This window comes from Rattus norvegicus, chromosome 18 (assembly GCF_021556685.1).
Source record: "Rattus norvegicus strain SHRSP/BbbUtx chromosome 18, alternate assembly SHRSP_T2T, whole genome shotgun sequence".
NCBI classification, from domain to species: Eukaryota; Metazoa; Chordata; class Mammalia; order Rodentia; family Muridae; genus Rattus; species Rattus norvegicus.
The window spans coordinates 55809585-55828851 of NC_141551.1; the positions used below are offsets into that span (position 1 = coordinate 55809585).

General features: G+C 42.2%; 1 protein-coding gene across 1 annotated transcript; it reads left to right on the plus strand.

Moving 5' to 3' along the window:
- Positions 1–6621: 6621 nt before the first annotated feature.
- Ifgga2l1 (interferon-gamma-inducible GTPase 2 like 1) lies at positions 6622–15102 on the plus strand. Its single transcript, NM_001012353.1, is given in 2 exon segments — positions 6622–6721; positions 13607–15102. A coding segment is annotated over 1 exon segment (1254 nt). The 5' UTR covers positions 6622–6721; positions 13607–13627; the 3' UTR covers positions 14882–15102.
- Positions 15103–19267: the final 4165 nt, after the last annotated feature.

Below are 19267 nucleotides of genomic sequence, written 5' to 3' on the forward strand. Positions count from 1 at the left end.
ATCAAAAATATACAAAGAACTCAAGAGGTTAGACCACAGGGAAACAAATAACCCTATTAAAAAATGGGGTTCAGAGCTAAACAAAGAATTCACAGCTAAGGACTGCCGAATGGCTGAGAAACACCTAAAGAAATGTTCAACATCTTTAGTCATAAGGGAAATGCAAATCAAAACAACCCTGAGATTTCACCTCACACCAGTGAGAATGGCTAAGATCAAAAACTCAGGGGACAACAGATGCTGGCGAGGATGTGGAGAAAGAGGAACACTCCTCCATTGTTGGTGGGATTGCAAACTGGTACAACCATTCTGGAAATCAGTCTGGAGGTTCCTCAGAAAATTGGACATTGAACTGCCTGAGGATCCAGCTATACCTCTCTTGGGCATATACCCAAAAGATGCCCCAACATATAAAAGAGACACGTGCTCCACTATGTTCATTGCAGCCTTATTTATAATAGCCAGAAGCTGGAAAGAACCCAGATGCCCTTCAACAGAGGAATGGATACAGAAAATGTGGTACATCTACACAATGGAATATTACTCAGCTATCAAAAACAACGAGTTTATGAAATTCGTAGGCAAATGGTTGGAACTGGAAAACATCATCCTGAGTGAGCTAACCCAATCACAGAAAGACATACATGGTATGCACTCATTGACAAGTGGCTATTACCCCAAATGCTTGAATTACCCTAGATGCCTAGAACAAATGAAACTCAAGACGGATGATCAAAATGTGAATGCTTCACTCCTTCTTTAAAAGGGGAACAAGAATACCCTTGGCAGGGAAGAGAGAGGCAAAGATTAAAACAGAGACTGAAGGAACACCCATTCAGAGCCTGCCCCATATGTGGCCCATACATATACAGCCACCCAATTAGACAAGATGGATGAAGCAAAGAAGTGCAGACCGACAGGAGCCGGACGTAGATCTCTCCAGAGAGACACAGCCAGAATACAGCAAATACAGAGGCGAATGCCAGCAGCAAACCAATGAACTGAGAATAGGTCCCCCGTTGAAGGAATCAGAGAAAGAACTGGAAGAGCTTGAAGGGGCTCGAGACCCCAAAAGTACAACAATGTCAAGCAACCAGAGTTTCCAGGGACTAAGCCACTACCTAAAGACTATACATGGACTGACCCTGGACTCTGACCCCATAGGTAGCAATGAATATCCTAGTAAGAGCACCAGTGGAAGGGGAAGCCCTGGGTCCTGCTAAGACTGAACCCCCAGTGAACTAGACTATGGGGGGAGGGCGGCAATGGTGGGAGGGTTGGGAGAGGAACACCCATAAGGAAGGGGAGGGGGGAGGGGGATGTTTGCTCGGAAACCGGGAAAGGGAATAACACTTGAAATGTATATAAGAAATACTCAAGTTAATAAAAAAAAATTGTCTTGAACCACAGGCCTTTCAAGTAATAAATGGATGGAGTGGACCACCCAAAAAAAAAAAAAAACTGCATGGTATTGGTACAGAGACAGACAGATAACCAATGGAATAGAATTGCAGACCCAGAAATGAACCCACACACCTATGGTCACTTGATTTTTGACAAAGGAGCCAAAACCATCCAATGTAAAAAAGGTAGCATTTTCAGCAAATGGTGCTGGTTCAACTGGAGGTCAACATGTAGAAGAATGCAGATCGATCCATGCTTATCACCCTGTACAAAGCTTAAGTCCAAGTGGATCAAGGACCTCCACATCAAACCAGACACACTCAAACTAATAGAAGAAAAACTAGGGAAGCATCTGGAACACATGGGTACAGGAAAAAATTTCCTGAACAAAGCACCAATGGCTTATGCTCTAAGATCAAGAATCAACAAATGGGATCTCATAAAACTGCAAAGCTTCTGTAAGGCAAAGGACACTGTGGCTAGGACAAAACGGCAACCAACAGATTGGAAAAAGATCTTTACCAATCCTACAACAGATAGAGGCCTTATATCCAAAATATACAAAGAACTCAAGAAGTTAGACCACAGGGAGACAAATAACCCTATTAAAAAATGGGGTTCAAACAGATTGGGAAAAGATCTTTACCAATCCTACAACAGATAGAGGCCTTATATCCAAAATATACAAAGAACTCAAGAAGTTAGACCACAGGGAAACAAATAACCCTATTATAAAATGGGGCTCAGAGCTAAACAAAGAATTCACAGCTGAGGAATGCCGAATGGCGGAGAAACACCTAAAGAAATGTTCAACATCTTTAGTCATAAGGGAAATGCAAATCAAAACAACCCTGAGATTTCACCTCACACCAGTGAGAATGGCTAAGATCAAAAACTCAGGGGACAACAGATGCTGGCGAGGATGTGGAGAAAGAGGAACACTCCTCCATTGTTGGTGGGATTGCAAACTGGTACAACCATTCTGGAAATCAGTCTGGAGGTTCCTCAGAAAATTGGACATTGAACTGTCTGAGGATCCAGCTATACCTCTCTTGGGCATATACCCAAAAGATGCCCCAACATATAAAAAAGACACGTGCTCCACTATGTTCATTGCAGCCTTATTTATAATAGCCAGAAAATGGAAAGAACCCAGATGCCCTTCAACAGAGGAATGGATACAGAAAATGTGGTACATCTACACAATGGAATATTACTCAGCTATCAAAAACAACGACTTTATGAAATTCGTAGGCAAATGGCTGGAACTGGAAAATATCATCCTGAGTGAGCTAACCCAAACACAGAAAGACATACATGGTATGCACTCACTGATAAGTGGCTATTAGCCCAAATGCTTGAATTACCCTAGATGCCTAGAACAAATGAAACTCAAGACGGATGATCAAAATGTGAATGCTTCACTCCTTCTTTAAAAGGGGAACAAGAATACCCTTGGCAGGGAATAGAGAGGCAAAGATTAAAACAGAGACTGAAGGAACACCCATTCAGAGCCTGCCCCACGTGTGGCCCATACATATACAGCCACCCAATTAGACAAGATGGATGTAGCAAAAAGTGCAGACCGACAGGAGCCGGATGTAGATTGCTCCTGAGAGTCACAGCCAAAATACAGCAAACACAGAGGTGAATGCCAGCAGCAAACCACTGAACTGAGAATAGGACCCCTGTTGAAGGAATCAGAGAAAGAACTGGAAGAGCTTGAAGGGACTCGAGACCCCATATGTACAACAATGCCAAGCAACCAGAGCTTCCAGGGACTAAGCCACTACCTAAAGAATATACATGGACTGACCCTGGACTCTGACCTCATAGGTAGCAAGGAATATCCTAGTAAGAGCACCAGTGGAAGGGGAAGCCCTGGGTCCTGCTAAGACTGAACCCCCAGTGAACTAGACTGTGGTTGGGAGGGCGGCAATGGGGGGAGGGTTGGGAGGGGAACACCCATAAGGAAGGGGAGGGGGGAGGGGGATGTTTGCCGGGAAACCGGGAAAGGGAATAGCACTTGAAATGTATATAAGAAATACTCAAGTTAATAAAAAAAAGACAAATAATAAATTAAAAAAAAAGAGTTCAATTTACCTAATCAGAATAGCAAAGCTAAAAAAAAAAAACCAACCGACAAATGCTGGAGGTGGGTATAGGAAAGGCTGAGAAACCCTCAGCCACTGCTGGTGGGATTGTAAACTGGCACCACCACTCTGGAAATCGGTGTGGGGAATTCTCAAAAATAAAAAACTAATTATCACATAATCTACCTGTACCGCTCCTTGGCCCATGCCCAAAGGACTCCACATCGTGGTCCACAGACGCTTGCTCAGCCTTGTTCATTGCTGCTCTCTTCACAACAGCTAGGGAATGGAAACAGCATAGATACCTTTCAACCAATTAGTGGATGATGAGTGTGTATTCACTGTGGAATACTATTGATCTGTGAAGAAAAATGAAATCATGAACACTGCAGGTAAATAGATGGAACTAGAAAAGGTCGTATTGAATGAAGTAACACAGACCCAGAAAGAAAAACCGCTAGATGTTCTGTCTCTCATTTGGGGACCATTATCAGTTTAGTTGTCTGAATGAAAATCACCCCCGCCCCAGACTCAGAGGCATTGTTGAAGGCATGGCCTTGTTGGAGAAGGTATGGCCTTGTTGGAGAAGGTATGGCCTTGTTGGAAAAAGTGTGTTATGGAGGGGGGTGGGGGCTTTAAGGTTTCAGATACTCAAGCCAGGCAGGCCCAGTAACTCACTCTCTTCCTGCCACCTGCTAATCCAGATGTAGAAGTCTCAGCTACCTCTCCAGCTCTCTGTCTGCCTGTGTCATGCTGTTTCCCGCAATGTTTCCCACCATGACAATAATGAACTGAGTCCCTGAATTGTAAGCCAGCACCAGCTAAATGTTTCCTTATAGAGTTGCCATGGTCATGGTGTCTATTCACAGCAATAGAACCCCTAACTCAGACAGGCTGTCTTCCTCATATTGGCTATAGCACCGCTGAGAGATGACTGAAGGTTTGCAGGTGTAACAAAGCAGAAGAATATTTTTCCCAGCAGGGAGCAGGGCCTTCATTTCATTCCTGGACATCACCAGAAGAAGGAGAAGAAGGAAGAAAAGGAAGGACAGAAAAGAGACAGTTGAGCTCCTCATACTACCAGAATAATCCTCACTAGCACATTCTGAGTTAAAGGAACCATCCCAATTACAAGGCACTGAGCTTTAATGCCCCCAAATAAAAATGTGAAGTGTGTGTGTGTGTGTGTGTGTGTGTGTGTGTGTGTGTGTGTGTGTGCACGTGCGCACATGTACGTGCACACACTCGCTCACACACATGTACCTTTGTAAGTCTATTGCCACCATGTGGGTACATGGGACTGCAGAAGCCAGAAAGAATCAAATTCTATGAAACGAGTTAACTGATAGTGTTGCTGGAAACCGCAGCCCGGGGTCCTCTGCAACAACAGGAAATGCTCTTTATGACTGCGCCATCTCTCCAGTGCCCATAACATATGCTTTTATTGGTGTTTGGCTCATAGCCTGACCTTACTTGCTATCTACTCAGGAGATCTTTCTTGAGGTGCCCATTAGACAACAGACTGGATTATCGTTAATCACAGACGTTGTCCCTCACTCGATTCCATGCAAGGAAAACCAGTGTTTGCTGGTTTTGTTTCCCTCTGGCTCTCCACCCACAAAGGTTGGTTTTATCAGACAGAGAGCTTCAATTAATAATTTTTAAATGATGGAAAATTCTTCCTCTGTGCTGGCTAGTTTTATGTCAACTTGTCACAAGCTCTAGTTATCTGGGAAAGGGGGAACCTTGGTTGGGGAAGTGCCTCCAGAACCTCTAGCTATAAGCAGACAAGCCTACATTTTCTTAATTAGTGATTGAAGGGGGAGGGCCCAGCCCATTGTGGGTGGGGCTACTCCTGCACTGCTAGTCCTGGCTAGTCCTGGCTTCAGGGATGAACAGTGATGAGCAAGTGTAAGCCGATTAACCCTTTCCTCCTCAGGGCTCTTTGCTCATAGTGTTTCATCACAGCAGTGATCAGCCTAAGACACCATCCTATGTGATTTAGGGTAAATGACTCAATTGTTAAAGAGACTCAGTTACTTTTGCTGAAGTATTAAACACCACCCACTCCTGGGTTTATAAGGAATTGTAGAGAAGGGACAGGAGTGCGGAACTCCATGTGTGCAGTCCTGATGAGATGCGTATCTTCAGCCACACTGACTTTCCAACCCTGACTGTCTTCTCATCCCCAAATTCTAAGCCCATGGTCCAGTTCTCCCTCCCATCTGCTAGAGTAGTGCTAACAAGTAAAGAATATGACACCATGATGGTGAGAAAATAGGGTTATAGTCAGAGGGCCAAATAGGATCATAGTCTGAGGGTCAAAATGGGGTGGGGGTGGTGAGATTGGCAGTTGCACAGGACCCAGGAATTGTGCTATGTAACTTCAACTCAGGATGTGTTTGTGGAATCAGGGGCTGTCTTAGTTAAGGTTGCTGTCGCTGTGACGAAACACCAAAACCACCTTGAGGAGGGAAAAGAGTCCAAGAGAAGATTTGCACTTCCACATCTCATATCTCTGTTCATCATTGAAAGAAGATAGCACAGGCATTCAAGCAGGGCAGGAACCTGGAGAAGGAGCTGATGCAGAGGTCGTGAAGGAGTGCTGCTTGCTGGTTGCTCAGCCTGCTATATTATAGACCCCAGACCACCAGCCGAAAGATGACGCCACCCACAACAATGTGCACCCCTCCCTCCCCAATCACCAATTTTAAAATGTCCCACAAGCTTGCCTGCAGCCTGATATTAGGAAGACATCCCTTAACTGAGGTTCCCTCCTCTCAAATGACTTTAGCTTATGTCAAGTTGACATAAAACCATTAGCTCAGGGGTATGAAGGAACTGAATTCTAAAGGGCCATGGAGGATCTTCCAACCTAGGTAATAAGTTGCTTCTGCAGCTACTATCGCTCACTAACCTGTGTTAATACAGCTTTGTTAGGACAGCACAGTTTCTACTTCCTAGTATCCCTTTAGAGCAAAGAAAACTAGTTTAGTTTCACTTTTCTGTTCTTAGAAATGCAGGGTCTCCTGAGTCTAGATACACCCTCCCCTGTGATTGGCTAGCACAGGGGAGACAAAAGCCAGAAGAGTGTAGGAGCCCTGCCCAACTTCCTTTTTTCTCTGAAGAAGCAGAGTAGACCTCAAGCCTAGAGCACACCGGAGGGCTAGAGGGCTATTCCTTTCCGGAGCAGTGAGCACGCCCACTGGACACAGGATTTTCTGGTAACTCAGCACTCAGATCTGGTTTTTCACTATCATCATCTCTTTCCTAAGGAGCTTGTGGGTGACAAGGCATCTAGAGATCTAGCCTGAGAGCTGGGCTCCTCAGTTTGAAAGCCACTGGGCTTTGGGGGCTTTGTTTGCAGGTACTGAGGACTTGTTTATAGATGTTCTTCAGAGAGGCCTAAACTAAATGACCTGAGTATTATTTAAAACTTACACAGTTTTTTTTGGGGGGGGGCGCGTGGGGGTGTTGTTCCTTTGTTCTCTACTTCCTGTAAGAGTTGAAAATGAACCTTGCAGGGTATGTGTTATGAAGTATCACTACAGAATATATGAAAACTGTTTTTTTCTCAATCCTACCGCTTCCTACTACTATTTTCTTGCCTCTTTCCACCCAGCTCAGCATATTTATTCTAAAGTCCAGTGGAAGTTAGACTGCAGTAAAAAAAAAATGGCCACTGTGCAGTGCTTCTGCCAGAACCTGCTGGGGAGAAATTCTAGGATTTGTTCGTTTTGCTTAAAAATATTTTTTATTTATTTTACAAAGATTTCATATGTGTATATAACATTTTGACCATCTTCCCCTATCATTCCTCTCTCTTTTCTCACCCATATTTTCTCTGGTATTCTTCCCCTTCCCAATGACTGCTACACTGTTCTCTTTTCTTCCTTCTTGTTTTTTGTTTTGTTTTGTTTTGTTTTTTGTTTTTTAATACACTGATTTTAGGGTCTCTTGCATGTTCTGGGTGTAGAGTCATTTACTGGATTCTGGGCAATTCTCTAGTAGCTACATCTCTAAAAAGAAAAAAAATGGTACTCCCTCCCCCACTAGTCCATCTAATATTAAGCTAAGGATAAGGCCTCCTGTACCCCTAGTCTCAGGAATGCTAAAATGTTGACAGGCTAGATCTCATGTAATTCTGGTGCAGCTGCCATGAGTCCAAATTCCACATGACATTATAAGACTTCAAGTCACACCACCCCTCGGGCCTCCTCCCCTGACTCCTCCACTGTTTCCTGAGCCTGACTAAGGTGGGGGTTGATCTAGATGTCTCTCCCAGTTCTATTTAGAACAAGCACTCAACAGTCTCCTCTTTTCGGCCCTTTGACCACTTATGAGACTACGCATTAAAATCCTCCCCACTGCAAAATGAAACAAATGGGACACAAAGTACAGCAACAAAACCCTTGTCTAACTAAGGCTGAGATATCACTAATCTCTGGCATAATCAGAAATATGCAGAAGGGCAACTTGAAAACAAGTCATGCTGTGAACACTTTTAACTGGGCAATCCTCTTTAACGTCATGGTTTTTAGTTTAGAGTTGGAGTGCTAATGAAGAAATGTGTCCTTCTACAATGATTGATGGTTCCTTTCACTGTCATTTGCTGTGGTCATACGCAGCGCAATGACATTGAAGACCACTTTTTGCTGTGATTTATTTTTCTCTTTATCATTCTAGCAATTCTTTGAGAATTTTGTACGATGCATTTTACTTATTTTCATTACATTTATTTATTCATTTTGTGGATATTCGTGTACTGGGACTGGGTGCTCTCATGCCACAGTGTGCACAAGCTGTGGTAGTCACTTCTCTCTCCCCACTGTGTGACTCTCGGGACTAGAACTCAGATCACCTAGCTTAGCAACAAGCACTCTTATCTATCCAGCCATCTTGCTGGCCCAAGACAAACGTTAGTGTGTAATGGGAACAGAGGATGGGTTCTAAAAGAATGGAAAGCTTTGGTGGAACAATCCTCTGCATCTATTGTCTTCCTTCCTCCCCTCAGACTAAATACAGTGTGTCCAGGCTCATGGTTGCACTGATAGATATAATTGTGCTCAATTCCATCAGGGTCCAGTTAGCTTTTGTGATTGGCCAAATTTATTATCCAATAATTAATTTCAGTAACTATGAGGAAAGCTTCAATCTGCCCATCGATGCATCCTCCTCCCCATTAGTTTTATCTAAAGCTGAGTGATTCAAAGGGGAATAGATTATGGAGTCTCATGAAGTTATCCTGAAAATGTAGCAGGAATTACCAAGCCAGGAGGCTATGGGCTGAGCAACCCCCTACCTGTGCATGATGTGTTATTTCTCTGTAAGGACACCCCTTTTTTCTGAATATGGGGAGCAGAGCTCTGGTTTTGTCACCACTGTTGCTTGGCACTTTGTTGTGTTGCTAACAATAGTGCCCTCTGGGGCAGAGGACCTGTGCTTGTCAGCAGTCACATGTCAGGAGAAAATGCAAATAGTTACCTTAAGGAAGCATCAAGCTCAGATAATTTTACAAGAAAGGTATATATGAATTTAGGTATTAGGATATTGTATCACATAACATTAAATAAAAATGTATGCTCTCCTAGCCCCATGAATTGCTGGTCAAATACAATTTATTTTGTAACTCCTCACAGTCTTTACCTTATGGCTGTGGTGATTGATAGTCTACTTTTGTAAGTGAAACCAAAACCGTATCGATATCTCAAGGGAACCTCGTTGATATAAACAAGACTAGATTTCTAGATTTGTTTCAGTGAATTTGACCTTGGGAACTTTTAAAAATCTTTTATTATAGCCAACTAAGTCATACCCATGGACTTTTTAGCTTTTACAAAACAGTTATGGCAGATTATATTTTGGGGTTTTAGTGTGTTTCATCTGTCACCCTGGAGCCATCCTCTTAGAACAAAACCAATTTAAAAGCTAAAATTTCTTCTCTACAACATTTTCTTTAAAAATGTATCTGCATACTTATGACCTCTGAAACACCTTTTCATCTACTTATTGGATCCTGTTTTTATTTTTAATACTGTAAAGCATATTGAAACACACACACACACACACACACACATACATACATACACACACACACATACATACATACATACATACATACATACATACATACATACACACACATGCATACACACACACACACACACACACACACACACATATACATAATGTATTTGTTGCCCCAAAGAACTCTTGGGGTTGAAATGATTGCTTTATCATAGGGTCATAAGCATCATTAGACCAATTTGTCAGAACAGGCCCCGTGGAGATACTATCAAAATCAGACTATGTCCCCCATTGCTACAGTCAGAACTCTGGAAGTAAGGAGAAAACAGAACACAGGGATACCTCACAGAGGCCACACAACTCTATCCTCGGAGACAAAACAGAATAGATGTGTGCATTTAAATTAGAAGTCAGATAAGTTTTAACTGGATACGTTCATAAACCTTAAGAAACATGAACAAAACAGTGGATGTCATTCTGGGCCGTGTCTGTGCTCAGTTTCATTGCTTATGCTATTGTTCTGTGGCAGGGCAGGCTCAGAGAAGAGCCTCCATTGTCTCTAGGTAGGAACTTTATCTTAGAGGGAATTAATCATAATAGTTCTAGCTGCAGTCTGTCTCAGGGAAGCAAAGAGCATTATAGCATTTAAGAGACAATTATTAACCCCGGGAAGAATACACATTAGCAATTCTGAAGGCAGCCTCAACTTTTACCAGCAAATCTAAGTTATTTCTCAAAGATTTATTTAAGTTATGTGAACTAGAAGGCATTTATGTTAATCTACCACTTATAATTTAGATTAATGCCCACTACAAGGCAATTTGGTGCCACATAAGCAATACATGAGCATAGGCATACATGTAGATGTGACACAACATACACATGCATGAAAACATACATCAAACACATTTTAAGAAAACCACAAGAATTGTTTTGCTAAATTTATCACGTCAGGATTTTTTTTTAAAGTCTTCTTCTCTGGTTATTTTTCTCTAAGTCTCTAAGTAAGCTTCAATCTTAAATCTGTTCTTTAAAAGTTCTCAGTTCCAGTAGGAGAAAATTAGGAAACTTGTATCCCAGTATGTAGCCTTTACCTTAAACAGGATAACTAAACAGGAAGTGGTATGACCCTGGGGGCTTGGGAGGCAGGGAAGGCTAGTCAACATGCAAACTCTTTTCTTTACTCAGTTGAAATTTGATTTTGGTGTTTACAGGACTGAATTGCAAAAATCATGTACCTGGACAATCTGGAGCATGAAAATGAAACCAACCTACTAACACACACACACACACACACACACACACACACACACACAGAGAGAGAGAGAGAGAGAGAGAGAGAGAGAGAGAGAGAGAGAGAGAGAGAGAGAATGGCTTTACCTTGATGCAGATGTATAGGATGAGATATTCCACCTCCTTATCATCAGAAAAAATCCCAAGTCTGAGGTTCAAGAAGCACACTGGGGTAGATTAGGGATTGTGTACGCCATAGAGGAACAGGCAGACAGCAACACAGCGGAGGATCTGAGATCAGGCCCATGTGGAAGAGTGGGAAATCCCTTCTTAGGCTCTCAGGGGAAGAGGGGATTTCTAGCTTGGTGAGGAGGACTCAAGCAGTCTACAAGAGTGTGGACAGCAAAAATCTGGATTGGGTTTTTCATTGGGTTGTTTGGATTTTTGATGGTAAGCTTCGTGAGTTCTTTATATATTTTGAATATTAGCCCTCTATTGGATGTGACGGTTACTGAAGGTTTTTTCCCCAATCTGTAGGATGCCCCTTTGTTTATTGACTATGTCCTTTGCCTTACAGAAGCTTTCCACTTTTATGAGGTCCCATTTATCAATTCTTGATCTTAGAGCGTAAACCATTGGAGTTCTGTTTAGTTCTTATTTTAGTCATGGAGACCTATCATACCTGAAATTATATTTGGTTGTGAGCCTAGCCTTTAACGGCTGAGCCATCTCTCCAGCCCCATACCTGAAATTATAACAATTCAACATGAATGTGGTTGCTTTACAAAATGATTTGGCCCTGGCTAACATTTTAAATTGCTAGAAGTTAAACCCAGAATCTCTTCCAATCTTCCCAGAACTCCTTTGAGGCTTTCACAGTCAAGTTTCCCTGACTAGACTCCCCATTCCAGATGCAGCAGACTCCTGTTAGTCTCCCTGGAGCCTGTAAGGACAAGAATATCTCTCAGTTCTCCAGACCCCAAACTCAAGATGCAGTCTAAAACCTGTGGCTGAGCCCTGCATGCTTCTCTGATCCATCTGGTCTTTTTCCCTCTATCACAGAACTGTTAGCTGGCTCAAGGGTCCTACAACATTAGCAAGATTGAAACAATTTCTGAAGATTCTGAGAAGCTACAAAGCTTTCTCAGGACCACCTGGCTGTGCCTGAGCTGAAATCCAGGTCCCTGACCTGCTTCCCTTACCTGTTTTATATCCAGCAGTGCAGAGAGGTCTTTCCTGAAAGGGGTTCTTTAATGTAACCAGCAATTCAAAGCTTCCCTGGGGTAACACCAATGAGTAACCTGATCCAGCAAGTCTAACTCAGAGCCAAAATAAACAAGGAAATAGGACACCAGTGGAGAGATACTTAGTGCCTGAATCAGGCAAAGCTGGTACAGGAGTCATTTCCAAAGCAGAGCTCTGACTCCCTCCCCAACAGAGGAAGCATAGGAATTTTATGTAAGGTGCATACATCTCCATAGAGAGGGGTGTGAACTTTCACTCATGAGCATGTTAGGATCACATTCCCTGAGCATGCTCACTTTAAAGTGAGGTACAGAACTGCCTCCCGGAGTCCTCAGCTTTCATGATATTTTAGTTGGCAATAAAAGAAAGGATAGGTTGAAGGTGCTGAGTGAAGGGATCTGTCCATGAAGGTGCCTGCCTCGATTGATCAGTAACAGATTGACACATCTTGTTGTCCTTGGTGGCTTTTTTGTTTTGTTATTTTTTTGTTTTCTTTTGTGGTGACCCACTTTTTTATTTATTTATCCCCACCTGCCCCCTTTTAATTTATTTTTCACCTCCTGGTCCACACCCCTACCCCTGAGAGTTCCACATCCTATAACTCCTCCCTGCCCCACCCCACCCACCCCACCAGACGTCTAAATTTCCTTCTGCTGTGAATGTTGGAGACTTCATCTCACCTGGTATATGCTGCCTTCCTGGTGATCCAGTATCTGAGAGATTTCAGAGGTCCAGGTTAATTGAGACTGCTGGTCGGCCTACAGGGTTGCCCTCCTCCTTAGCTTCATACAGCTTTTCCCCAATTCAACCAGAGGGGCCAGGAGTTTCTGTTCATTACTTGGGTACACATTTCTTTTTTTTTTCTTTTTTTCGGAGCTGGGGACTGAACCCAGGGCCTTGCGCTTCCTAGGCAAGCGCTCTACCACTGAGCTAAATTCCCAACCCGGGTGCACATTTCTATATCTGACTCTATGAGCTGATTGTTGGGTCTTTTGGAGAGCAGTCATGGTAGACCCCTTTTTGTAACTAAGGAAGTAACTTCCTTTAAAATACCGTAAGAACTGAATACTTCATAAAGGCCAAATAGCATAGATTATAAAGAATGATGGACACAGTTACAGACATACAACCCAAGTAGGGCAATTGAGAGTCCATGACCAGATACAGATGAATAACACTGGAAGCTGGAAGGGGAGGGACCTCTGCTGGCATGGTCTACATGTCACAGAGACACAGAGGGGTTTGAAAGGTAAAGTAGACCTGTGGAGAGACAGTGGAGAATAAACCATTCAAATCTCATGTGCTAGTCTCAGCTATCTGCAGAAGGAATGGTCCTACACTGTTACTCATGGGTGAAATCTAAAGTATCCAAACTCAAAGAAGTGGAAAGCAGGGTGGTGGTCTGTCACGCAATGAGATGAGAGAAATGGGATAATGGTAGTCAAAGGACTCAAAGACCCAATTGTGTGAAAGGAACATCTGGGAGATTGAATGCACAATTACAACCACTAAAAATAGTGTATGTGCCAATGTGCTTGAAATTGGCTACAATTAAGATCTTAAATTTCATGCATACTCTCTTGGCTCTCCTTTCATTCTTCCAGTGGCTTTATTTGCTTGAAGTCATGGGTCAATGGTTCTCTTCGAAGAATGAACAGCACCAAGATTTGGCCTCCAGTTTTAAAGAATATTTTAAGAAATTTAAGACGGGACACAAAATCATTTCTGAGGAAATCATCACTTCAGTTGAATTAAGCATGACAAAAGGGAACATTCAAATGGCAAACTCTACAATCAGTGAGGCATTAAGAGATATCGATGGTACACCGCTCAATGTTGCTGTCACCGGGGAGTCTGGAGCAGGAAAGTCCAGCTTCATCAATGCCCTGAGAGGCATTGGGCATGAAGAGGAAGGTGCAGCTGAAATTGGGGTGGTGGAGACAACCGCGGAGAGATGGCCGTACAAACACCCCAGTATGCCTAATGTGGTCATTTGGGACCTGCCTGGGATTGGAACCACAAATTTTCCACCAAAAACGTATCTAGAAAAGATGAAATTCTATGAATATGACTTCTTCATTATTATTTCAGCCACCCGCTTTAAGAAAACTGATACAGACCTCGCCAAAGCAATCAGTATGATGAAGAAGGATTTCTACTTTGTGAGAACCAAGGTGGACTCTGACTTACGAAATGAAGAGAACACCAAACCACGATCCTTTGACAGAGAAAAAGTACTGCAGAACATCCGCCTTAACTGTGTGAAACACTTCAAGGAGAATGGCATGGATGAGCCACCAATCTTCTTGATCTCTAACATAGATCTTTCTGACTATGATTTCCCAATCCTGATGGACAAGCTGATAAGTGATCTCCCTGTATACAAGCGACACACTTTCATGCTCTCCTTACCCAATATTACAGATTCAACCATTGAAATGAAGAGACAATGTTTGAAGCAGAGGATTTGGCTCGAAGCCTTTGCAGCTGACCTACTGAGAATCCTCCCTTCACTGACCTTCCTCTTGGACAGTGATTTGGAGACTCTGAAGAAATGCCTGAAGTTCTATCGCACTGTGTTTGGGGTGGATGATGCAGCTTTGCAGAGTTTAGCTAAGGACTGGCAAATGCCGTTGGTTGAGCTCGAGGCCATGATGAAATCTCCGATCGTGTTCAAACCTACAGATGAAGAAACAATACATGAAAGGCTTTCAAGATATTATCATGATTACTGTTCGGCTAATGGACATTTATTTACTGATGATCGTGATCTTAGAGAAATATCTTACCTGAAATATTATTTCCTTGACATAGTGACTGAGGATGCTAAAACTCTTCTCAAAGAGATATGTGTAAGAAACAAGTTGGTTTCTAATTAGCATGAAGTTGTGTGGCTGTAAAAAAAATCAGGATCGATGACAGAAAAGTAGGATGGCGATATTAGAAAACAATATACTGTGTTTATTCAAGCTATTCAGACTTTATCCATATTTAGTGATTACATATCCACACTAGCTGTAGCAAGGGGATCAGATTTGTATAAATAAGGTGATAACTAAAAACTGTCTCCTCACTTTAAGTAAACTCTCAGATCAAGTAATTCTACTTGCATTTTAATTTGTTAAGTACAAATTGACATCCACATTCAGGGTTAGCATTGTGGTGGTTAGTATTGTCAACTGGACAGACTCTAGAATCACCTGAAAGATTAATCTCTGACCTTGCATTAGGGAAGTTATTTTACTTAAGTTAACTGAGGTAGGAAGCTCTGCCCACTCTGGGAGGCACCATTCCCTAGCTTGCATTCTTTGTGTATATGGAGAGGGGGCTAAGCATCAGCATAGTAGCATTCTTTAATAGCTCTTCAGTTGCTTTTTATTTAAACTGTGCACAAGTGACACTAGCTGCTTCAAGGCACTGCAGGGACTTCTTGATAGTAATGGGCTGTATAAACTTGCACATGATAATGTAGGTGCTCTTTACAGAGATGTTAAAGGAGAAACCATAACCAGGCTGGAGAGATGACTCCGTCAACAAAGTAGACCATGCAAGTCTGAAGACCTGAGCTCAAATTCCCAGATTCCACATAAAGCCAGCATCTGTCATTCATGCACTTGTTTTTTTTTTTTTTTTTTTTTGGTTCTTTTTTTCGGAGCTGGGGACTGAACCCAGGGCCTTGCGCTTCCTAGGCAAGCGCTCTACCACTGAGCTAAATTCCCAACCCCCATTCATGTACTTCTATGGTGAGAGGGGAGGCAGAAAGAAAAAAGTTTTGGAAGATCACGGGGCCAGCTATCCTGCCACATGCAGGAGTGAATAAGAAGCCCTGAAACAAGCAAGTGAAAGGTAAAAGCCAACACACAAGCTTGTTCTCTGATCTCTGCATACATGCCATGTAATAATGTTCATGCCTGTATCACACATAGAAATACACACACACACACACACACACACACACACACACACACACAAAGATTTTTCGTTAAAAAAAGAAGGAAGATTTGAGGCACTACTAGCTCAGTGGTATAATATATGCCTCACATTCATAAGGCCTCAAAGTCAATCCTAGCACTCAAGGAAAAGGCAAAAAGTGTGTCCAGGGATGGCTCCGAGGTTAAGATAGATGGATCAGAGTTTAAGAATACTGGTTGTTCTTCCTGAGGACCAGGATTCAATTGCTAGAACACATACAGTAGCTCAATGTTACCGGCACCTCCCATCCCAGGGAATCTGATATCATCTCTTGATCTCCACAAGATTAGGCATACGTGCAAGGCAAACATTCACACAATAATGGTAAATACAGGAAAAAATTTAGATATGTGGTTGAATTAAAAGGGTAGAGAAAAACGATAACCTAGAAATCAAAATAGCCTTAATAACGACTAAGAATTTTTAAAAAAAATCTATTTAGTCAGAATCCTTGAGAAAATAAAGAAGCTCTCTAATTCTATACCAGAACTAGAGGAGAAGAGGAAATTTCTCTGCTTTATACTGATCGGTGTTTGGGATGCTGTGATAGAAAATGGTTGCTCTACTCCACATCAATACCAAAAGTCATTTAATAAATTCTTCCTGAAAAAATACAAAAAAAACAAAAAAACAAAAACAAAAAAAAATGCGTATCTACTTGACATCTCCAGAAGCCCATAATAGCTTCAGAGTGATCTGGCCTTAGTATTACTGTTGGATGCTGATTGTCTTGTTGCACATTCGCTCATCTCTATCATATCTTCCTTAAAATAAAGCACAAATAAACAGCATGTGTAAGTAAGCAGTAAGACAGAAAGGCAAACACAGAAGGAAGGGAAAATTTATTCATGGTGGGGAATGATTTCTTAAATAGTTTGAGCTGCTATACGCCTATGAACTAGGTGGCTTAAAGAATAGAATTTTTTTTCACACTTCTAATGACTGATGTCTGAGATCTGGGAACCAGTGTGGCCAAATCCTGAGTGAAAGTGTCCTTCCTGGTAATACCTTCACTTGGTCTTCCACAGTATGCAGAGAATGAGTACCTGTCGATCACATCATTTGGAATCCATTTTCATGACCTAATCTGAGCATAGATGCCTCCCAAAGGCATTCCTCCTAACATTTTCCCACAGAGGGTATGGGTTATTAACATATGACTAACATATTAACATTCAGACAAAAACAATCAGTCCTGAACAGGCTATGAAAATTATGCTGGTGATTCAGCTGCTTTCTTATTAGAAGCTATGTCACTCACAAACACATTGCTCCAAAGTATTTTTGCCATAAATGGAGATACAAAATTGCCAGAAAGATAGCTAATGAGAATCACCAGACAACCCCTGCTTCATTTAAGAAATAAAACCAGGGTCCAAACACCACCCAGACATGAAGGAACCTGGTCAACAGTTCTCTGCACCCAAATCCCATGAGAGGGAGAGCTAAACCTTCAGAGGGGCAGACACGCCTGAAGGAAGCAGAGAAAGGACTGGAAGAGCTTGAAGGGGCTCAAGACTCCATATGAACCACAATGCCAACCTACCAGAGCTTCCAGGGACTAAGCCACTACCCAAAGACCATACATGGACTGACCCTGAGCTCCAACCTCATAGGTAGCAATGAATAGCCTAGTAAGGGCACCAGTGGAAGGGAAAGCCCTTGGTCCTGCCAAGACTGAACCCCACAGTGAACGTGATTGTTGGGGGGAGGGCAGTAATGGGGGGAGGATGGGGAAGGGAACACCCATATAGTAGGGGAGGTTTAGGGGTTAGAGGGATGTTGGCCCAGAAACCGGGAAGGGGAATAATAATCGAAATGTAAATAAGAAATTCTCAAGTTAATAGAGATGGAAAAAATAAAATAGAAAAAACAAAAACAAAGAAATAAAACCAAAGAACATGTACACAATGTCTACTGATAATATTTAGATACTACTAGAATACAATGCACGTGAAAGAGAATTACGGCAAATAGTAACTCCAGGTTGTAAGGTCAAGAAAAGGAAAAAGCACCCTGCATAGAAGGTGCTCTTGATTCCCAGCCTGGATTTGTCTGAATGCGGAAAGTCATCTCACAACTCAGGAACTATAAATGGTAGAGCCTAAACTGACCACATCAGCACCATAGAGACAAGGCATTTTTTTTCTTTAAAGCAACACTGCAGCCATCAATGGTTTATAGCTCTGCAAGGAGTTGGAATGGAATACACACCATCGCACTGTTTCACATGGATACCTCTACTTACATAGTTCCCTCCCCTATGTAAGCTATTACTGCATGGTGGCATTGTAAGACTGAATATAACCACACCTCAACCTGACTTCCATGTGTGGTGTACCCTAAGAGGCTGCTTAAGTGGCTCAATCTTGGTACCACAAATTGTACTTAGCACTTTGGCTGTTAGAATGTCATCACCCTGTGCCAGCTGCTGCAGATCAGGGCCTCTAACCTTGTTATCACATTCATCAAGTCCTGAGACTCATCAGTTATAATTGTGGAGACACCAATGATGTCCAAATAGAATCAAAGCCAATGCAGCCTCTATAATAACCCAATATCTTCAGGAGAAAAGCAGATCCTGCTTAATTCTCCTACTCAATTAGTAAGACACAGACACACCTTACTGTAATGGTGGTTTAGACTCTGATAATGATGGTATAAGTTGAACAAAGACCTGCCTGGAGACAGAGCTTTTTACAACGCTCTATACCTTGGGCTAGCACAAAGAAGGTGGGGGATACCAAGAGAAATGACAAATTGGCCTGAAGTGGAAAGTTCAGTGATAATGCCAAGCAAACCCCAACAGATTGATTGAACAAACACCTCAATGGTCATGCAAGCAACAGCATGGAGTTCACCTTCTCACAAACTCACAGGAGCAAGCATGGTGGTGGAACAAAAGCAACCCAACCCTGACAAAATGAGGGGATCCAGCTGCAAAAGTCTATATATACATTTGTCTTAGATACTGAAATGTATGCCTGCATCCAGCCAGTACCCAAAAAATTAGCTGTTAAAAGCACATCCCACCCACACCCCACATCTCCTAAACCCTGCCCCAGAAACTGAAGATAATCTGACATAGCTAGCTATACGGCTATCTGACAAAATTAACTTCCAGCCAGAACTTGTCGGAAGAGATAATGATGACTGCTGTACACTAATAAATTAGAATACATCAAGGACACCTAATGATTATAAATATGCATTCAACAACCTTTGGGGACACCAATGAAGAAAATATTTGTTTTATCAAAATGATAAACAAAATTGACAGACCTTAGGCCAAA